We start from the raw sequence: 18,596 nt of genomic DNA, 5'->3' as shown, positions 1-18,596 counted from the left end.
CACTTCTGCAACCGGCATATGATGGCACCGTATTAGTTAAACTAAAAAGTACTTAGCCATATCTAAGGCATATCCAATTCAAATTGTAGAAAAACAAAGCACATGGAAATCATCAAAAAAATGGGTGGAAGGCTAGAACCGAAGGGGAAAAATCCTCATAATGTATAACAATTGATTGTAAGCATTCTCCCGGTACTTTTTTATCTTGGCACAAAGACTGATTTCAACTGCACTTGTTCCTTTATTGGTATTTCTTCACCATACTGCTGCGCACATGATATGTTTGCAACATTGCACAGTAGAGAAGAAGCTGCCAGTGCACCCCTAAAACATCCGTACACTCCAAGCTAAATTTCGGCTTTTGCTGTCAGGCGAAAAACCCTCTAGGGTTAAAAACCTCTCCAATTAACCCTAATTACCCAGACAGAGCATTTCAATGAGGCCTGTAACCTGAGATGTCTATCAGGTCAGGCAGGCGGAGAAGATGCCATACCTTTCATCTTGAAGTTCAATCGCAGGAAATGGGACATTTAGATATTGACAGCAGCGATTGAAGATAACTGAAAGGGCACACATACGTTTCTGTCTTCAAATATCAATTGCAATCAATATCATTTTTGTCCAAGTCTTTCAAATCTATCATAAACATGATATTTAAATGTAAATGCCTGCAAGCACTTTTGCCCGTTTGTGCGTTTCTGAAGGATCTAAACAAGCAACTAGGTTTTTGATTATGCCGAACTCTCTGAAAACAATCAAATAAATTACATCTTGGTTACCAGACATTTCTGCTTATCTGGTACAAAAACATAGGCACCCTCATAAGCAGTTGTAAAGATGATGAAACACTGCTTGGTTACTAACTGATACGCTCCTCTTGCTGTAGTTCCCCACTGTGTCTCCATTATTTTGACCCTTTGAGTGACCTGTGTAATTGTTCCACATAAATCACTTACGCAGGGGGAGGGAGTTTCCCATCCTCTCATATAAATGTGTGTGCTTTTGTGTTGGGGGGCGTTTGTGTAATCTACAACACAGATTTTGTCCTCCGGGAGATACACCTGGCTGCAACTGTCCTCTGAAACCAGAGTGGGCAGAAAAGGATTCAGGGGAAATATTATGTTACAGCAATCTGTCAGCCTTTTCCTCCCCCCTGTAATTCATTTTTGTGGATGTTCATGGTATAAATCTTGATGGCAAGAATAATGTCTGCCATTATTTCTGTACCATAACTGACTTTTTGATGATTGGAAACAGCCTTTTAAATGTGCGAAATTCCACAGGCAGGCATAAAGCCTGCAACTCTACCACTCTGGGGCACTGTTGTGTGCACCCCTGATATCGCCTTGTAGGTTCTATGACAGATAAAAAAATAATCAAAAATAAAGGAAAACGTTCCAAACATTTGCATGTACGCCACATGTTATTCCCGTGGCACGCAGATCTCCGGGGCTCGAGAAACACGAAGATCTCAAACGTCCCGGGCATTCGCGGAAATGCCCTTGAATCGGTTCCTGTCCTCGGTGTTAGATCGTTGCATTTGATTCGGAGGCGCAAACGTAGGCGAGCAAAACCAAACTCAATTCTTCCTGAAGTATGAGCGAGGTTAAATCAAAGTATAAATCGCGGCGTTGTAGTAGCCAAGCGATGCCGGGCGTTGGCAGATAAGGCCTGTTCGAGGGACAGGGGACGGGGGTATTGAAATGATTGTTCGTTTGTGCTTGCGATGACATACGGTTATCAAAATGAGTGCAGGTCATTCGTATTTCCCCCCCCCAACATCAGTGCCAAAGAGTGTTTCGAAGCAACCTTGAGCGTTTCATTACTGCCATGATGGACTGGGGGCGGGCCTTCGCTTTCACGCTCATGAATATGGAGGCCCCGCGGACACTCCCTCCCTGTTGAACTTGTGCAGCCCAGCGTCTCTTCGCAGCAGCAGTCAGACAGCAGTGGGCTCTGCTGCCGCATGGCCACTGGAAGCCGAAACTCTCCTCAGCAGCAAGTTGTGTGATACAGAAGAGCAGCCCGGAGCGTCGGACGAGGTCTCCTATGAACCGGGATCCCGTGCTCCGCTCACCGGAGTCTTGTTCCCCACCCGTGCATGTTTTAAACCAGCGGGGAAGCTCTGGTGCCGTGTGTCGGCCAGACGACTAGTTCAGCGAGTGGCAACAACCGTCCGGAGGCATGATTTTGAGACGGGGCTCGGTCGTTGCAGCCTTTTTGCTCTTCTTCCTCGCAAAGGTAGGTGCTACGGGGAAGGGGTGGGGGTGGGGGGGAACCCCGGCGAGGTCACCCGGTTCAACCGCGTGGACTTTCGATTGCAATGCACGACGCTCGACTAACCTTTTTTTTTTTTTTTTTTTTTTGATAACGCGAACGAAGGTGGAAAACCCAAAACGTGTTCGGTCGTGGTTTTAACTCGTATGTGTGTATAGGTCTGTTTTGTTTGTTTGTTTGTTTTTTTAATCTTGGAAGGACGGTTTCTCCCGCACCGACCGAAGTGACTCATTCTCCGTCGCTCTGCTCTCCCCCAACAGGTGTCAGTGGGGTCGGGACAATTCGAGTTACAAATCCTGTCGATGCACAATGTGAACGGGGAGCTGCTGAGCGGCTCGTGTTGTGACGGCGCACGGAGCGCGGCGGAGAAGAAGTGCACACGGGACGAGTGCGACACGTTTTTCAAAGTTTGCCTGAAGGAATACCAGTCGAGAGTTTTTGCTGCGGGGCCCTGCAGCTTCGGAATGGGATCTACGCCTGTCCTCGGAGGGAATACATTTTCTTTCAAGAGCCCTGTCAGGAATGACAAATCCAGGATTGTTTTGCCCTTCAGCTTTGCCTGGCCGGTGAGTTTTGGAGACCTGACAAACATTTTGCTGTGCTTCCCGACGCTGCGCCAAAAGAAAAATAAAGGAGAAAATGTCAGCTCGCAGGGGCAATTTCGCTGCAATTACTGTCCGTCAGTCCCCCTCCCCCCCCCCCTTCAAAAAGAAAAAGGGGGGGGAAAAAAAGTTGGATAGAAATCACAACAAACAATAAATCAAACTGTCCTTTCATTTCTGGCTTTCTGTGAATTCTCCTTTCCTAGGACCTCCTGGTCTCATTATCCCTGACAATTAACCAGGTGCACGCATTTTTCCAATTTCAGCCCTGCATAAATAGTCTTTGAAAAGTACTTTTGTATAATCTTCAAATCTCATTTCTTCTTTGGCTTCGAAGAAATGACAAAGAGCTTTAATTTATTACCCCCCGGGAAAGACCGTTTTCAATATGCACCAGAATTCACGTGTTTATTTAATATGTTGGTCTTAAACTACAAATAAGCTCTGTCTGCCTCCCCTCACCTGTAGGCAAGCCGTGGAGCTCATGACAGTAGGGAGAGTCAAAGCCTCCGTTCTGGTTTGCTCAACCGTCTGCTCTCCTTCATGCTGTAATTGGCCTGTGGGAATGTTGTAGGTCTGTGAGAGATGATTTGCCATGCCGGAGCGCATTTGGATGTGATGTGAAAAACTAGGACTGTGCACAGACTGACTGGCCCCACTGCTTGGCCCTCAAACTCCTCCACTGTGCCTGATGGGTGAAAGGCTTAGTGGTTGGAATGTGTGTGTCCAATTACATCAAGACTATTTTTATCTCAATCTAGATGGAAGTAGTTGTTTCAGCATTGTGCGTGTTGGTGAGTCTCAGTCGGAATATCAAGTAAGACATTGTGCGTGATTCTCTTTCATGTCGGATATATTTATAGGTTTTTCACTCGGTTGTGACTTGCAGGGCGAAGGAGATAATTTAGGTCTGTGTTTGATCTAACTGCCAGTTAAACAAAGTTCTCAGCAGGTTAAGCTGGCAATTTGATATGCTCTGGCGCCGCACAACATCCCCCCCCCCCCAAGACAAGGGTTTCTGTTTATGTTAAGGCTATGGTAACACTAAGTTGGCATGGACACTTGGTGCCAGATTAGTTTCATGTTACCAGCTGAAAACCATTTTTTTTTTTTTTTTTTGGCTGGGGGGCGGAGGGGGTTGTCGTAGTTGCTGACTTTTGAAATTAAAGCTAGCAGCACTGCTGTAGCTATACTCAGCTTTTTTTTTCACTCCATATTGGAAGACCATTGTCAACTTGTAAAAGTACACTTTTCGTCCAGTGTTTTGCCACTTAATCATTCAGTTTCCTGCAGCTGGGATCGGACAAATCAACTGTAACGCTCCTCTGCTGTTAAGAAGTTTTCAGAACACAGAGGCCAAGATTTGGGAAAGAACGGAGGCTCTCATCAAATTCTCCGTTCCCTCACTTCAAGTGCTTTACTTCAGTGCACATTAACAATAATCAGGTTTGGTATGATATCACTCTTTGTCCTTTTCATCAGTTGATTGGCTGCTGTGGACAGATGGCAATGTGGTGCAAGTGGGTTGTTGGGTACTCAGAGTTCATGAAGGCCCCCCCACTTCATCCTCTCTTTGAGCTGCACGAAGTTGGCCTCTTGTTCAGGCCAAGGGCTTTGTTTAAGTCACGCTCGGTTGGACCCCAGGCATTTCATCACTTTAACCTTGCCACCCACAGTAACTGTTGCACTCAATGAGGCTACACACGTGCTTGGATCAGGTAGGGCGAGTACCAGGCCTGCAGCGGAATAATCTTTTAACGTGAGCCCATCTGTACCACGCAGCCCCGTATCGATTAATGGTTTGAGTCGTGCTTTTATTCCAAGTGCGGGCCCAGCGACGCAAGCCCTCAGTGTATCAAGCGGGGACAATAGTGTGCGCTGGGTGACTACAGTGAGGATTACAGAGCACAATGGAGGCTGTGAAGCTGTAATGCCAGTGCAGGGCAAGCAACAGGAAGCAGTTGTAGTAGACTCAGCAGTGAAAAAGTTGTCTCTCAGGCAAACTGTGACCTTCCCTCTGAAGCTTTTTTTGCCATATGGGCCTGTTTAACACCCAAATTCATGCAACTGGAGAAGTGAAGGCCTATATGGGTGGTGGTGTCAATTTAATCAAGCACCTGTTTACTCAGTTTTAAGGAATTTTCTTATTCTTTATGCAGAGCAAGCCTTGGCTTTTCATGTTTTGTGCAAGTAGCACAGTTCTTCTGTCATTTCATTCAATTATGCCTTTATTTAAAACAATGAATTTCCCCTCTCCTTTTTAGGCAGATATCGTACCTAATGAACCAGATAATTTTCCCGATGAACTTAAAGCTGCAGTCAGGTTTGTGGCTGAGCAGCAGCACAGTTCAACCTGGAGGGGCAGAGCTCCTGGCAGTTGGGAGAATAAAGATGTTTGTTTTATTTAATCGAATCCGATGTAGCAATGAAGTGCAAATGACTCGCGTGACAGAGTGGTGGAAAATAGTTGCCGTCACACCCCATCTACAACAGGGTCTTTTAAAGAATTCTAATGGTGTTGTGGCAGTTTATTACATAAGGACTTCTTATGTGGTTTATTAGAGTAATTTCAGCCACGCAGAAACGGAATACTTGCGTACATTTTTTTACATCTGATTCCCCCCCTCCTTCTCTCCCCCTGTGCCTTTATGCCTAGTGATGACCTTTTGACAAGATAAGTGACTATGCTGTTTTGTGAAAGCTGTTTATCTGACTTTGATTCTTGCCGCTCGGTCCATGGTTTGATTTTGTTTTCTTCCACAAGATCGAAAATCTGTCTTGTTTTAGTTGGCAACAAGTGAGTCTTTCATTGAAGTGATGTTCTGTCACATTTTAGAGAATATACCTTAAAAAAGATTCCCATAAGCTGGTGTTTTGTGCAACAGTCATTCTCCAGTTGTTTATTTTGATGACCTCTTGGTCAGCAATGCAGTCCTTCCTCTCTGTCCATCGGAGCTTTGCTGCCTTTGAATATGACTATGGGAGGTGTCTCTCTTCCCCAACTAACTCTGAATTAAATGTCCAACAAGGTGTCTACAGCTTCAATCATTGGTTAGATCTGTGGTTGGAGTGGTTGCACTCTTTGAGTGATTGACTCAGGAAAACTGATACAGAAAGTCAACATCTCTTTGACTTGACTGTTTGTATTTCCTCTGATGATTGTTGGCCCATGCTTGTCTAATCTGTTGTGCCTTGTCATTTGACTTTTTACTGTTGTTTTTGTGTGTAAGCCTGTGAGAACAAACTTATGTTTAATTATCTTGGAATGGTACACGATGGCTAAGTTTTTGGTCACAGGCAAGATGTTACTTTTGTTTATGTATAATATTTGAAAAATTCCCCCAAATTCGAGCATTCAGTGGTGTTCTTTGGCAAGTCAGCGCAATTTGAACTGAAATGATCTTTGCCTCTTATGTTGCTTGTCTGTTGGACAGTGTCTGCTTGGCCAGGAAAGATAAGAGGACATATGGCCACACTTACTGCGCTTGGGAGTGTGTGAGTGTAAGCAAGAGTGCTCTGCAGTTCAAAGAGAAGTTGTGAGTCAGCTGGGAGCCTGGGAAAAGTGAACCTGGCTGTGGTGGACGGTTCCAAGCTGATAACCACGAGGAGTTATGGAGTGTAAGTGAATGAAGAGTTGGGCGGTATCTCTGTTTCTGGGAGCAGTTATTTGGTCTGGAACTAAACACTGCAATAATGGTGAGGTTACTTGTTAGATTAAGGCAGTCTGACATTGTTGTTGGATAATGTGAATCCCCCAAGATGAATAGCTGAAGTTTGCTTGACATGAACTCAAAGATACACAATGTGAGGGGTGTGTCAAAATGTTAAGTCAGTGAATATTGAGGGTTATTATTTGAAATCATTTGTGAAAGTTGTCAGCAACCAAAGGCCATTTCACAAGGCCAGTCAGTGGCTGTGATGATTACAATGCAGCAAAATTCCAAGGCAAGTGGGTGTGTTTTGTTGAAGATAGACTTATAAAAGGAATTTGCCAATAACTCATTAAACTTTACGCACCTTGACTGCAGGCCACCTCAAGTTGGAAAACATTCACTTGTCATTCATAGGCATGACGGGAACTTTCCTTGAGCAGAGGATCTAAGCTCGGGGGTGTTTTTGTTTGTCCCGGATTGTCTGTACCTTACATAACCTTATGTAAAATAATTTCTTCTTCCTCAGCCAGTTAAATTTTGTCTAATTGATGAGACAAACTGCAGTGCCAAGTTGTGTGTGTGTGTGTTTTTTTTTTTTTTTTTTTTTTTTTATAACTTAGAACTTCTGATATTAGTCAGAATTCCATCAATACGACGTTCATGATTATGACTTTCTTTCGTGGGGGGATGTCCTCATTTCTATTCATTCATTGTGATCAGTCATAATGTTTAGATATTTTTTTTTCCTGCAAAAATATAAAAGTTTATAAGAACATAATTGCCCATGCATGTGTTTAAAAGTGAAGCAGGTAGTGCACTGGTAAAAGGAAACTGTAGCACCTTAGTGAGGTGTTGTCATAAACATACCGTCATCATCATCAGCAGTAGTACATTGTAATGTTGAAAAAAAAGAATTAGATTAATATACAGTTACAAACGTAACCAGTGAAATAGCCCAATGTGGTGTTATTTGTACTTTTATTGATGTATGACCTTTATTCAGTTTTTACATCAAATTTCAAAAAAATTAATTAGAATACTGATGTTTTTTTCTTATTTTAGCAATGCACTATGACCAACAGCTAAATAGTTTAACCTGATATTTACCTGAGTTTTTTATGTTTTGGTAGAGAAGAAACAAAACTTTTTTTTCCTGCTTTTAATTCTATTTACCTGTAGCCTTTTTGGTTTGGATTTATGGCCCTGAAATACATTATCTGTTAAATGTTCTATCAAACAGATGATAAAATCTGCCTAATGCCTAAGCTTCAAAGCATTCAGTGAGCCTCTTGTTTTAATATCAGATCTGTATTTATTATTCTATTGTCATGAATTAATGCTTTCCTGTGAGTTCAAGTGGAACTCTTAAATGGGGGGGGGCATAATACAATATTACACTGCTACATGCTTGAGAGACTACAGGACTATTGTTTGTTCGTGTTAATATAGCGAGCTTTAAGTTAGGCAGTAGTATTAGCTGATTGGGTATCACATTTCCCCGGACTGCGTTCCTCAGTGGTGGTGTCAAGTGACTCTAGCCAAGTCGTGAGTCAGAATTTGCTGTAGACGTTGTTTTGCTGATGAGCGCTCTCTTTCATATAATGGCTGATCTGATTGCAGTGAAACTGGCGCATGATGAGACAAAACATCCAGGAAAGATGGCAAGTTAAATAGAATGACAAAACAAGGTAAAGCCCTTAAAGATTCAAGTTTGAGTCATAGTCTTTTGCTCTCTGAAACAGAGCAGGGGTTTTCCTTCAATCAGGCTTGTTTACCTTGAAGTCATAGCAGCAAAAACATTCACTGGCAAAAAGAATTTTGGAGTCTCCTCCAAACAGAGCTGTTTGGTGTTGATGTGTGTCCAAATATTACATGTTGGTGCATTCAGTGGATATGCTGTAAGTGGATTACACTTTCCTCACAACTGCATACTTTCTCTCTGACCGCTAAGCGCTCTCGCAGGCACATTGTTCACCCCCCCCCCCCCGACAGGACTGTTGCACAGGGCGGTGTGAATGTGTAAGCTGATATCGGTGTGAGCGCTACCGACCCTGAATCAGACAAAGCGTTTTGGGAGTGCTGAAATCAAGACAGTCCCTCTGGAGTGTAGCTCATGTTCAGACCCTTTCCCTGTCTTACTTTCCTTGCCATTTTTTTTTTATTTTTTTTTTTATAAGATCTGTGCCTCACAATCAGTGACATACTTCTTTTCTGGGTAGCTTATGTGTCTGCAACTCTTGGGTTTGCCTTAAAGCAGCTCTCCTAAGCATTCAAGTCTGGATGGTTTATAGCATTGACTGCACTGTGCTGATCCCTGTAAAATTTGCATAAAAGCTATTGCATAAAAGAACATTGCAAAACAGATCTGTGTGCTTGGTCAGAAAAGTAGAAATAAACTTCTTGCCACATTTTATAAACAGAGAAAACTGCAGTTAAGGAAAAAAACAAGCAGGGTTTCTGTGGCTGAAATGAAGACATTTTTGCTATTGCTGGGTGAAAATTCCTTCTTTGTGTGCTATGTCTTTTTATTTTTACATTGACTCATTCTATTCATTACACAAGAGGTTATCCTGAGGAGCCCTGCCTGATCTGGGTATTTTGCGGTACTTCAGACACTCCCGCTGGGTGGGTGTTCTGCCAGACCCTGCAGCTAACGGTGTGTCTGTCATCCTTTGAACCACCGTAAGCTTATCCTCTCATAATCAGATCAGCAGGGCCATTGTTCTAAGTTAATAACTAGTGGTTCTATAGTTGGTCTCGTAAGTTTCTTCAGTAGACGAGTAATGATATTCTAGTGAGTTTAAAGCTCCTGAGGTCACATCTTAAAGAGGGAGGGGAGGTATAAAAGTCAACAAGGTGTTTTTTTGTCTTTTTTTTTTTTTTTTTTTTTTTTTTAACATCTAACTCATGACCAAAGACTCCAAATATGTAGGAAACCACTTTAGATAGCATGTTTAATTATATGATGCAAAAATGATGCAAAAATGTCTATTCATTTCTAGTAATGCTAAGATCTATTTTTTTTTTTTTTCTTCAAATTGTTGTGATCTTTGCTAACATGTTCTATATCTCCTGCTTTGTTTTATCTTCTTTCTCAGAGGTCCTACACTTTGATAGTGGAAGCCTTGGACTTCAACAATGAAACTGGTGGTGAGTATTTAGTCAGCGTCTGGCTTATTCATCATGCCTTCCTTTCTTTCCTTATGTCTCTTATGTCTCATGGAAATGTCATGGACTAGTCATGTTGAAGGTCAGAAAAGGAATTTTACTCTTTCTGGACCCAAGCCCCAACACTCACTATACATTCCTTAACATCGCCCACTGGGTGAACTTGGGTGTCTTTTAAAGAAGAAAGTGTGTTAAGTGATCTCCGAGGTAGGATGGAGAGAAGGAAGTACTAGGCAAGTTGCAGGTGATATACTGTTGTGGAGGGGCAGATGAAATGAAAATGTTTCATGTCGTCTGACTGATGATATTTGGTGCGAGCTCGTGTCGGGGTTACACTGTCTCTCTGTCACTGGGGCATGAAACGGAGTTCGTCCGGCAGCAACTGCTCACACTAACAATGTTGGGGTGCACCCATTCTCTAGTTTGGTCTTAGTTGCAACTATATCACAGCATTTTTGGTGCCCTCAGCTGTAGATTGGTAGGAAAGTTGCTCAGCTGTCACTAATGACACTGGAGCCATATGTGTGAACCGATGGCTGCGTCACAGTCACATTCCAGATATCTTGCGGGATAAGTATTTGTATCTGTTGAAAACAAGCTGCAGACTTGAGCCAATGAGACTACAAGGCATGATTTTAGGGGAATCCTGTGATAAAAGAAACTGTTGATGGCATATCTACATTTGCAACACAGACCAATGTTGTTGTTGTACCTAGGGGACATTACCGATAATAGTCGAGACTTATGAAAACAAGCTATATATTGTGAACATGTGAAAACAACTCAATGAATTCTTCACCCATGTTGATTTCTTTTTCTTCAGTTTTGCTTGCTTTTGTCTCTTTTTTTGGAATACAAGTTTGTGTATGTACTTAGTCATTTCTTGGTAGGGATTCTAAGACAAAACAGAGTTTGGTGATCAGACAGACAGGTTAATGACCTTTCCTGATGAATGTCTTCTAAAATTGGTGGCTGGTCTATGATTGTTAAGAAGGATGACGTTGAGTGTAGAGACCCCCTACAACATGTGAAGTATGACAAACAAAGTGATCTCTGTTAGGCATGAAGCACTGTTAAGTTGGCTACCGTTGCGTAAAAGACATAATCTCGTAGCCACAGTGCTTGACTTGCAGAGGTCTATAAGCTATGCTTACACAGTGCCTGCAGCAAGGAGATATCTAGCACAGGTGGACTAAGTTGTATGCAAGTGTTCTTTCCATGAAAGTGAGAACCCTGTGGTCGTGAGCTGAGCATCAGTGTTTGGTTTTTAGCCAGTTAATTGTCCTGGCAGTCCTTCTGGCCAGCAGGCAGACTAGTGATGGCATGGTGAGGGAGGGTCTTGGCCCATGCTTGTTTATGCAGGACTGTTTGAGGTCAACAAGGTTTCAGTCTTTTCTGCTGTATTTGCCGCTCCCCAGAGAGCTATTAAGGCAGTGGTGTGAAAAGCCCCCTGAATGTACACACTCGATGTGGGATAAGCCCCTCTGAGCTCTGACAAGCTAGCTTGCCTTTCTTAGCCTCCTATGTTGGGATTTGCCCAACTGGTTTTTCCACACATACTCTCTCCCCTTCGAAATTAAAATTTGTGTTTTTAAATATACATGTTATTTTCTTAGGTTGATAATCTCATTTCAAACTACCACCAGAGTAGACATTCCAGATTTTCGTGCGGTGACTTTTTGAGTCGACCCTGTTGTTTGTAAGGTCAGTGTTCTTTCCAAATCAAATAATTTATCTTTTGCTTAAGTATGGTCTTTTTATATGTATTATAAAGCTTGTCTGATTTATGCTTAGCTCTGAGCCAGGCAGCAGGTAGTACGGATGTGCTACTCCTGACACTGCAGGTCAGCGGTCGGTAGTGAAATGCCACACGGCTGGGCTCTGGATTCCATACCGCTGCGAAATGTTACCGTTCACTGTGATTTCAGTGCCTATCCCATATACACATCACAGCACAGTAAAATGACAGAGCCATCCCTCTCAGTTGCGTTGCATGATACTACATAGAGAAGCGATTCACCCAACAGTCAGCCCCCTCTGTTCGTTTGAGGGCAGTAAATAATGTCCATGACACTTTTCATTCTCTCCCAGGTGGAAGATTTAGAAATCAAGTAGCGAGGAATATGTGTGTGTGCAAGTGAGTTATAAATCTTGTACGTGTGGAGAATAGCATCTACAGATTTACACAGCATGCTCGCTCATTTTGATAGTGTTTGCTCTGTGTGTCATGTTGATTATGGCCTCTGGCTCCCCAGGTAGTCCTTGCCCGTCTGATAGAGCCCTTTTCTTGTTTAATATTGACAATGGCCATTTTCGAGTCTGCATCTAATAATTGTTTTGATCCCAGCCAGGACAGTGGTTCTCCTTCTGAGGCATAGATACTTGTAAAGTGAGTTAAACACCGTTGGGCACAGGCATTTTCGACTGCTCTTCACAATGGATGATATGCATTCTGGAAAAAGTGCTGATGGCACTCGGGTAGGCACTCCAGCAGTTACTGTGACGTTTGTGTCTTCATACTATGATTTATGGCTTTTGTGGCTCCGTCCATGCCTGAGCAGATGTGCAGAGGGCACCATGCAGTAATATCCTCAAGCTATAAACCTGAGACTTAGAAACTGGCCGAGGAGAGTTGGAAAGGCAGTGTGTGTGTGTGAGTTGGGGGGGGGGGAGTAGTAAAGCATGCTCATTAAAGGCAGCATTTTCCTTTTTTGGCCCCCTGCTAATCTTCCATCTTTTTCTTCCTTTTTAGTTCACATTTTCTTAATTGCATAGAATTTGTGCTCCGCTCTGAGCTCATTTTTTGAGTTCCCACTACCCCGACACAAAGATGTTCTCTATCAAACCAGCATCATTAATGGTGTTGTACTGATTGTTTAGGTGCTGATGGGAAATTAATAGAAAAAGCTTCTCACTCCGGCATGATCAACCCCAGCCCACATTGGCAGAAGTTGACCCACAATGGCCCGGTTGCCCAGTTTGAGTATGAGATCCGGGTCAGCTGCGATGAGCACTACTATGGCTTTGGCTGTAACAAGTTTTGTCGGCCCAGGGATGAATTCTTTGGCCACTACACGTGTGACTACAATGGAAACAAGACGTGCCTGGAAGGCTGGTCGGGACCTAATTGCAACACAGGTAAGCACTACTGAAATTGCAGCCTGGATGAAGGGGTGACCTCATGGTACGAGGGGAATACTGCCTGGGAAAGTCAGAATTTATGACTATGAATGAGTCTCCTACAAAGCAGCCAGACTGTAATCTGTAATTCATGCTGATTCACTGTCTGCAGGGGTCACTTGTATTGAATGAAAGACATTGTTTCTGAACTCTCCCTATCTTCTCCCCTGTTTCCATTAAAGTTAACTTCTCATGAAGGTTTAATCCCTCTGATATCAACCTAGTTGTTTGTTGACAGTGGTACTCAGACTAGCTGAGAATAGTCCTTTCATTATTAAAGCTATTAAAGTTTAAAACTAGTCTCAAGCCAGTAAAATGTTCACTCCTCTTTCCTCCAGCTATATGCCGACAAGGTTGCAGCACTGAACATGGATCATGTACGGAGCCAGGTGGATGCAAGTAAGTGCAAGCTGTCATTTAATACTTTAATGTGTCAAATAGTCCCATTTGTTTTGTAGACCCACAGATGTGGCTTGTGTTGAAGAGGACTTAAATATTGATGGATTTTGTCCAAGCACCAGCTCTGTCATATAAGCTTTATCTTGTCGCCAAATATCTTTCAGTACCAGAGTTTTAGAGGAGCTATAAAGGCTGAGCTTCTTGTTAATCTCTTATGGAGCTTTGGACCAGCGCTGCCAGTCTGTGGACAGTGAAGCTTAACTGCCAAGACTCCACGTTGGAACTGGGTTTTGCTCAAAGTGTGGGAAGCATTATCATCCCATTCGTTTGTAAAATTCGGATGGTCCTTAAAGCGTGTTGTTTGTGTTACTAATGTGTATGCACACAGCCAGAGGAAAAGTCAAGTGAAGATGGTTATCGGCGCTGGTGCATTGTGTGCAGTAACAGTATGATCTCAGCCTCATCCTGGAGGAGGCCCTTCTCTGTCTGACTCTTCCAGAGTTCAGGCATCAGTCATATTCTTAGTTGTCTGTTTTGGCCATAAATCAAGCAAATGGATAATCAGCGTTGTTCATTTTCTGCTGTGGTTTGGTTGTTTTTCCCAAGCTTTTGCTTGTGTGGCCCCAGGCAGGACGAGGCACAGGTGTACTTGAAGCTCGGGGTTTAACTCTTGTTTAATATGCACCCTGCCAACAAATACTCCTAACCTACTTTACTGCTGCTGGAGTAGTTTCCCATCATTGAGTTGTAGCAAATTGTTACACAAGATAAATACAATTACTCTGACGGCCACAGCTGATGACACTCGTTTTTTTTTTCTAAGCCTGAATTTAAATAATGGCCTCAGCTTTCTTGCAACTAATAGAGACATAACAGTATACAAGCAAGAAAGGTTGCCGGAATGGAGAAAAGCATTAAGTGTACTGTGACATTGTAATGATTCAAGGTCCATCATGTTTAAATTCAGTCTGTGCTTCTCACTATGTTTCATTCCCAGGATATCTTAACTGCATAATATGTATAAATGATTAAGGAACCTGCTGGGGAACACTCACCACTCATTGAGAGGATTAGTACACTTTCAAGAATAGCCTCTTTAATCACAGACTGGGGTTTACTTAACCACCACGTTTATTTTTATAGTCCGTCCGTTTCTTGGGCCTAATCAGAGTGTGGTTCCCCTAGAGGGGATGCTCTGTTTCCTGTCACTAGGACTCCAGAACAGCAAGTGTATGACCACTTAGCCACCTTTTAAGAGCAGACTTTATCAGTCAGGTTGGATTGTAGTTGTTATTACGGAGCCCGGGAGGAAAAGGGCAGCATTATCAGCGTAATTACGAAGCGGGACATCTCAATGGTCAGCAAGAAGGAGAGTTCCCTTCCTCAGCTCAGGGGCTAAAGCCTGACTCATAGGAAACAGGATGATCAACACTGTAACAGCCTGGTGAATGGCTGCTCATTGCCACTGCCAAGCCATAGATGCAGTCTTTTTTCTATTTTTATTTTTTTCGAGAGCGTCTGGTGATATGCTAATATTAGCCATGCATTTTTTTTTTTTTTTTTTATTCCACCCTCCCGATTTGAGTAAAATTTATTTCTCCCATCCACAAGTGTTATTTAACAGCCATTGCATAAACACCCCGGCTACTTAAGATTCATTTGTGGTCTTTTAACATGCTGGCCAATTGTTGGGGCAGGATTATTGCCTCTTTCTTTTGTTTCATTTGTACAATTAAGGGCTTTATATTCTAATGTGCAGTTCATTCAATTCAAATTATTGGTGTTTCTGGAGGAATCTGGGATAAAAACATCATATTATTAGCTTTTCGATACCAAAGGGATGATTTGACTTTATGTTCAAATGTCCTGCGTGTGTCACTGTGTCGAGAGTGAGGTCGAGGGGTTTTTAATCCTGAGACTCATCGCTTCGCTCTGTGTGTGTGTGTGTGTGTGTGTGTGTGTGTGTGCGTGCCTTGCAGATGCCTTTATGGCTGGCAGGGCCAGTACTGTGACAAGTGTATTCCCCACCCTGGCTGTGTACATGGCACCTGTGTAGAGCCCTGGCAGTGCCTGTGTGATACCAACTGGGGCGGTCATCTTTGTGATAAAGGTGAATTTTCTCCTTATTTCAGTTGTCTGAGCAAACTGTACTGTGTCTGAACAAACTAAAACCCAGTATACCATCTTTTCTCAGACCTGAACTACTGTGGCACTCACCAGCCATGTCAGAATGGAGGGACATGTATCAATACAGGGCCTGATAAGTACCAATGCACATGTGCGGACGGCTATTCCGGAGCCAACTGCGAGAGAGGTGAGGGAAGTTGTTGCCTGCCAGAATGCTGAAATGACATGATAGTTACTACTCATGATGAAGTGTTTGTCAACCCAATGGAAAACCGTAACATGACTCTGGAGAAGCCGTTCCAAAGATGTTAAATACTGATTTTAACTGGTTAACTTGGAGATGGAGTGGTGAGATGTAGTTTGTGAATATGCATTTCTCAATCAATTGCACATTCACTTTGCCAAATTTATACTCAACTCATTCAAATTAGTAATATTATTGAGGAGCAGTCTACAGTCAGATTTTTAATGGCAAAAAACTCAACTTCTGTCAGCAAACCTATAGCTCACTGAACAGTGTGACTGGGATTTATTGTAAAACAGGCGGCATCCACCATCCAGTATATGAATTGAGAAGCGAAACCATGGAATCTTGAGATACATGGTTAGTATTTGATAAGACATGGTCTGTGGTAATCAAAATAGTTGAGTCTGGTAATTACATTTTGATACATTATGACTTATTTTCACACAGATGTGTTTTTTTTTTGTTTTTTTTTTTAATTTTAATGGCAAAGTTGATGAATAGTACTAATTATCCTCAATTTTATGAAATCGGGTTATCTGGTGTAAATGTTTGATACCTTTTAAAATACCAGATTTTATCTGAAGTGGCTTCGAAGTTTTTTTGTTTTTTTTTTTTCATTTAGTTGTAATAGGTTAGAAAGTGTTTGGCTTGTTGAGTGCCAGACGTAAGGTCAGAGGTGCCTTGAGTTTGTAATCAGAGTAGGTGGTAACTCGGCAATAATCTGTTTCCACTCCTGCATGAGTGCCCCCCAAGTCAGGTAATCAACAGTGTGATGTTCAGGGGGCAGCCATCCCTTGCTGTCTCAGGTCCCCCGAGACAGATCAGTGTGGTGCTGATGTTCAGCTGCTGTGAACACTTACCATGGAGATGATGTTTTTTTCCTCATTAAATCTGAGGCTTGCAGGGTGCTGACAGCTTAACTGCAGAGATGTCAGGAAACGGTGCCCTTTGTAACAAGAGGTCTGCAGATGAGGGGATACGTCAACCCTTATGTAGCAGTGAGGCCCCTGGGTGCAGCACTGCAACCCCTCGCACATTGGCATACCAAGACGTGTCCAGAGATGACTTTCATGTCCGTAGTCATTCTTTAAGTGAATCATTCATTCGGTAATCACTCATCCTTAACTCACCCATAAAGGAATAAATACAGCGCTTGAGCAACCACTTTCCCCCCCCCACCCCTCATGCTACTGCCACTCATCTTGTGCCACCTCTCAGCGAGAGAATGGCGGGTAGTCGTAGGGAAGTCACGGTATGTTGGTCAGGTCAACTTCGCATGACCAATGATTTCCTGGTGGTGTCTTTCGAGTGGATGGAGTGGTAATGAGAATGAGATGGAGGGATTTTAGCAGACTTTTGGGGGCTGGAGAGGAAGGAGGTTAGCGTTAGGCGAGGGAAAGAGTCAACCTCAGGGTGTGTTGTCCCAAAGATTTGGGTTGCCATGGGTTGAAGAAATGCAAATTCGACTTTACGTTGTTTTTGCATTGTTGAAGTTGAGTCAAAATATGAATTTTAAGCAATGAGGCAAAGTTTGTACCAGGTGGGATTCCTGTGAGATGTACAGCATTCATTTACAAGTGAAGTTGCATTCACCTTTTGAGATAAGCGGTTTCAAAACGGTTTTCAAAATTGCCCTTTTCTTTCCAGCCGAACATGCCTGTCTATCCAATCCATGCTCTAATGGTGGGAGCTGTTCAGAAACCAGTCAAGGATATGAATGTCATTGCTCACCAGGCTGGACTGGCCCCTCCTGTTCTCTCAGTAAGATTGTGCTCCATCTGCAGCCATTGTATTTCACTGCCCTCACAAAAATCATCTTGCAGTACAGTAACTCTAAAAGACTCCCTATAGAGAATCTGTTTGGAGCAATTTTTCACAAATCAGGGAAGCAACACAAGATATACCAGCTTTGACAGAAAAGATATAAATTATCCTTATTGAATGAAAAACAAATATGGTCTTTTAATAGATATTGATGACTGCTCTCCAAACCCCTGCAATCATGGAGGAACCTGTCAGGATCTGGTCAATGGCTTCAAATGTCATTGTCCTTCACAGTGGACGGGGAAGACATGTTTGATCGGTGAGCTATCCAGCCTTCAACTTTCACCTTAAGGCTATCAACCGCACGTGCCAATTTTAATTCACTCCTGCATGTTTCTTGCTGTAGATGCCAACGAATGCGATAGCAAGCCTTGTGTCAATGCCAACTCATGCCGCAATCTGATTGGCGGATACTTCTGCGAGTGTATCCCTGGTTGGACAGGACAGAACTGTGACATCAGTAAGTTGGAAACCGTCCTCTACAAATGTTGAAAAGAGCATATTCCTTCCTTTTTTTTACACCTTCTCAGTACTGTAATGACTATCAAATATTTAGCGCACCTGAATATAAGCTGCACTGGCTTAAAATAAATGTGTGCATATGTAGGCCCCGATTGTCCATTACCCGCAGGTGTCCATGTTGTAACATGAGATTTTTTACACAGAAAAATGTTCTACAGAAACCTTTTTTTTTTTTTTCCAACTTTTAATTAATAGATAGCGATAACATCCATGAATATCTACTGAAGATGTTTGTTTTTTTTCATCTTAAAACCATTAGTCGTTGGCTTCGAAATTGAACAGCCTCAGAATTACTTCGTCACACACTTCCTCGACCTTTCTTTCGTTGTCACCGATGAGGCTAAATGTTTTGCCAGCATGACGCTCGCCAGCCCCCCAAAAAATCCATAAATTAGGTGCATCATTTTTTTTAAGCCGCACTCCTAGATAAACGCAATTACAAACTACAATACTAAAATATGAAGCAATAAGTCAGACAAGTGCAGATTTTCCCTACAGCGTAAAATGAATCTGCTGAATAATTATTAGTCCTTGCATGTGGCCAAGATTATGGTGGTTTAAAGGTGGCGCACAACAATCCAAAGTCTAGTTTGACAT

General features: G+C 42.7%; 1 protein-coding gene across 1 annotated transcript in view; it reads left to right on the top strand.

The window, feature by feature from the left end:
- The first annotated feature begins 1,948 nt into the window (after positions 1 to 1,948).
- The window catches only part of jag1b (jagged canonical Notch ligand 1b), a 27,917-nt gene continuing 11,269 nt past the window's right edge, over positions 1,949 to 18,596 (top strand). The window contains exons 1-10 of the mRNA XM_086166977.1: positions 1,949 to 2,241; positions 2,538 to 2,843; positions 9,631 to 9,682; positions 12,581 to 12,838; positions 13,219 to 13,279; positions 15,259 to 15,389; positions 15,474 to 15,593; positions 17,301 to 17,414; positions 17,623 to 17,736; positions 17,824 to 17,937. Coding sequence (XP_086023103.1) covers positions 2,185 to 2,241; positions 2,538 to 2,843; positions 9,631 to 9,682; positions 12,581 to 12,838; positions 13,219 to 13,279; positions 15,259 to 15,389; positions 15,474 to 15,593; positions 17,301 to 17,414; positions 17,623 to 17,736; positions 17,824 to 17,937 — 1,327 coding nt within the window. The 5' untranslated portion in view covers positions 1,949 to 2,184. The remainder of the gene's footprint in view (positions 2,242 to 2,537; positions 2,844 to 9,630; positions 9,683 to 12,580; positions 12,839 to 13,218; positions 13,280 to 15,258; positions 15,390 to 15,473; positions 15,594 to 17,300; positions 17,415 to 17,622; positions 17,737 to 17,823; positions 17,938 to 18,596) is intronic.

Source organism: Fistularia commersonii, chromosome 2 (genome assembly GCF_037954325.1).
Source record: "Fistularia commersonii isolate RoL2024-O1a breed Wild chromosome 2, RoL_Fcom_v1.0, whole genome shotgun sequence".
Taxonomy (NCBI): domain Eukaryota; kingdom Metazoa; phylum Chordata; class Actinopteri; order Syngnathiformes; family Fistulariidae; genus Fistularia; species Fistularia commersonii.
Note: the sequence above shows the minus strand (reverse complement) of the source record. Positions and strands in the feature narration are given on the sequence as shown.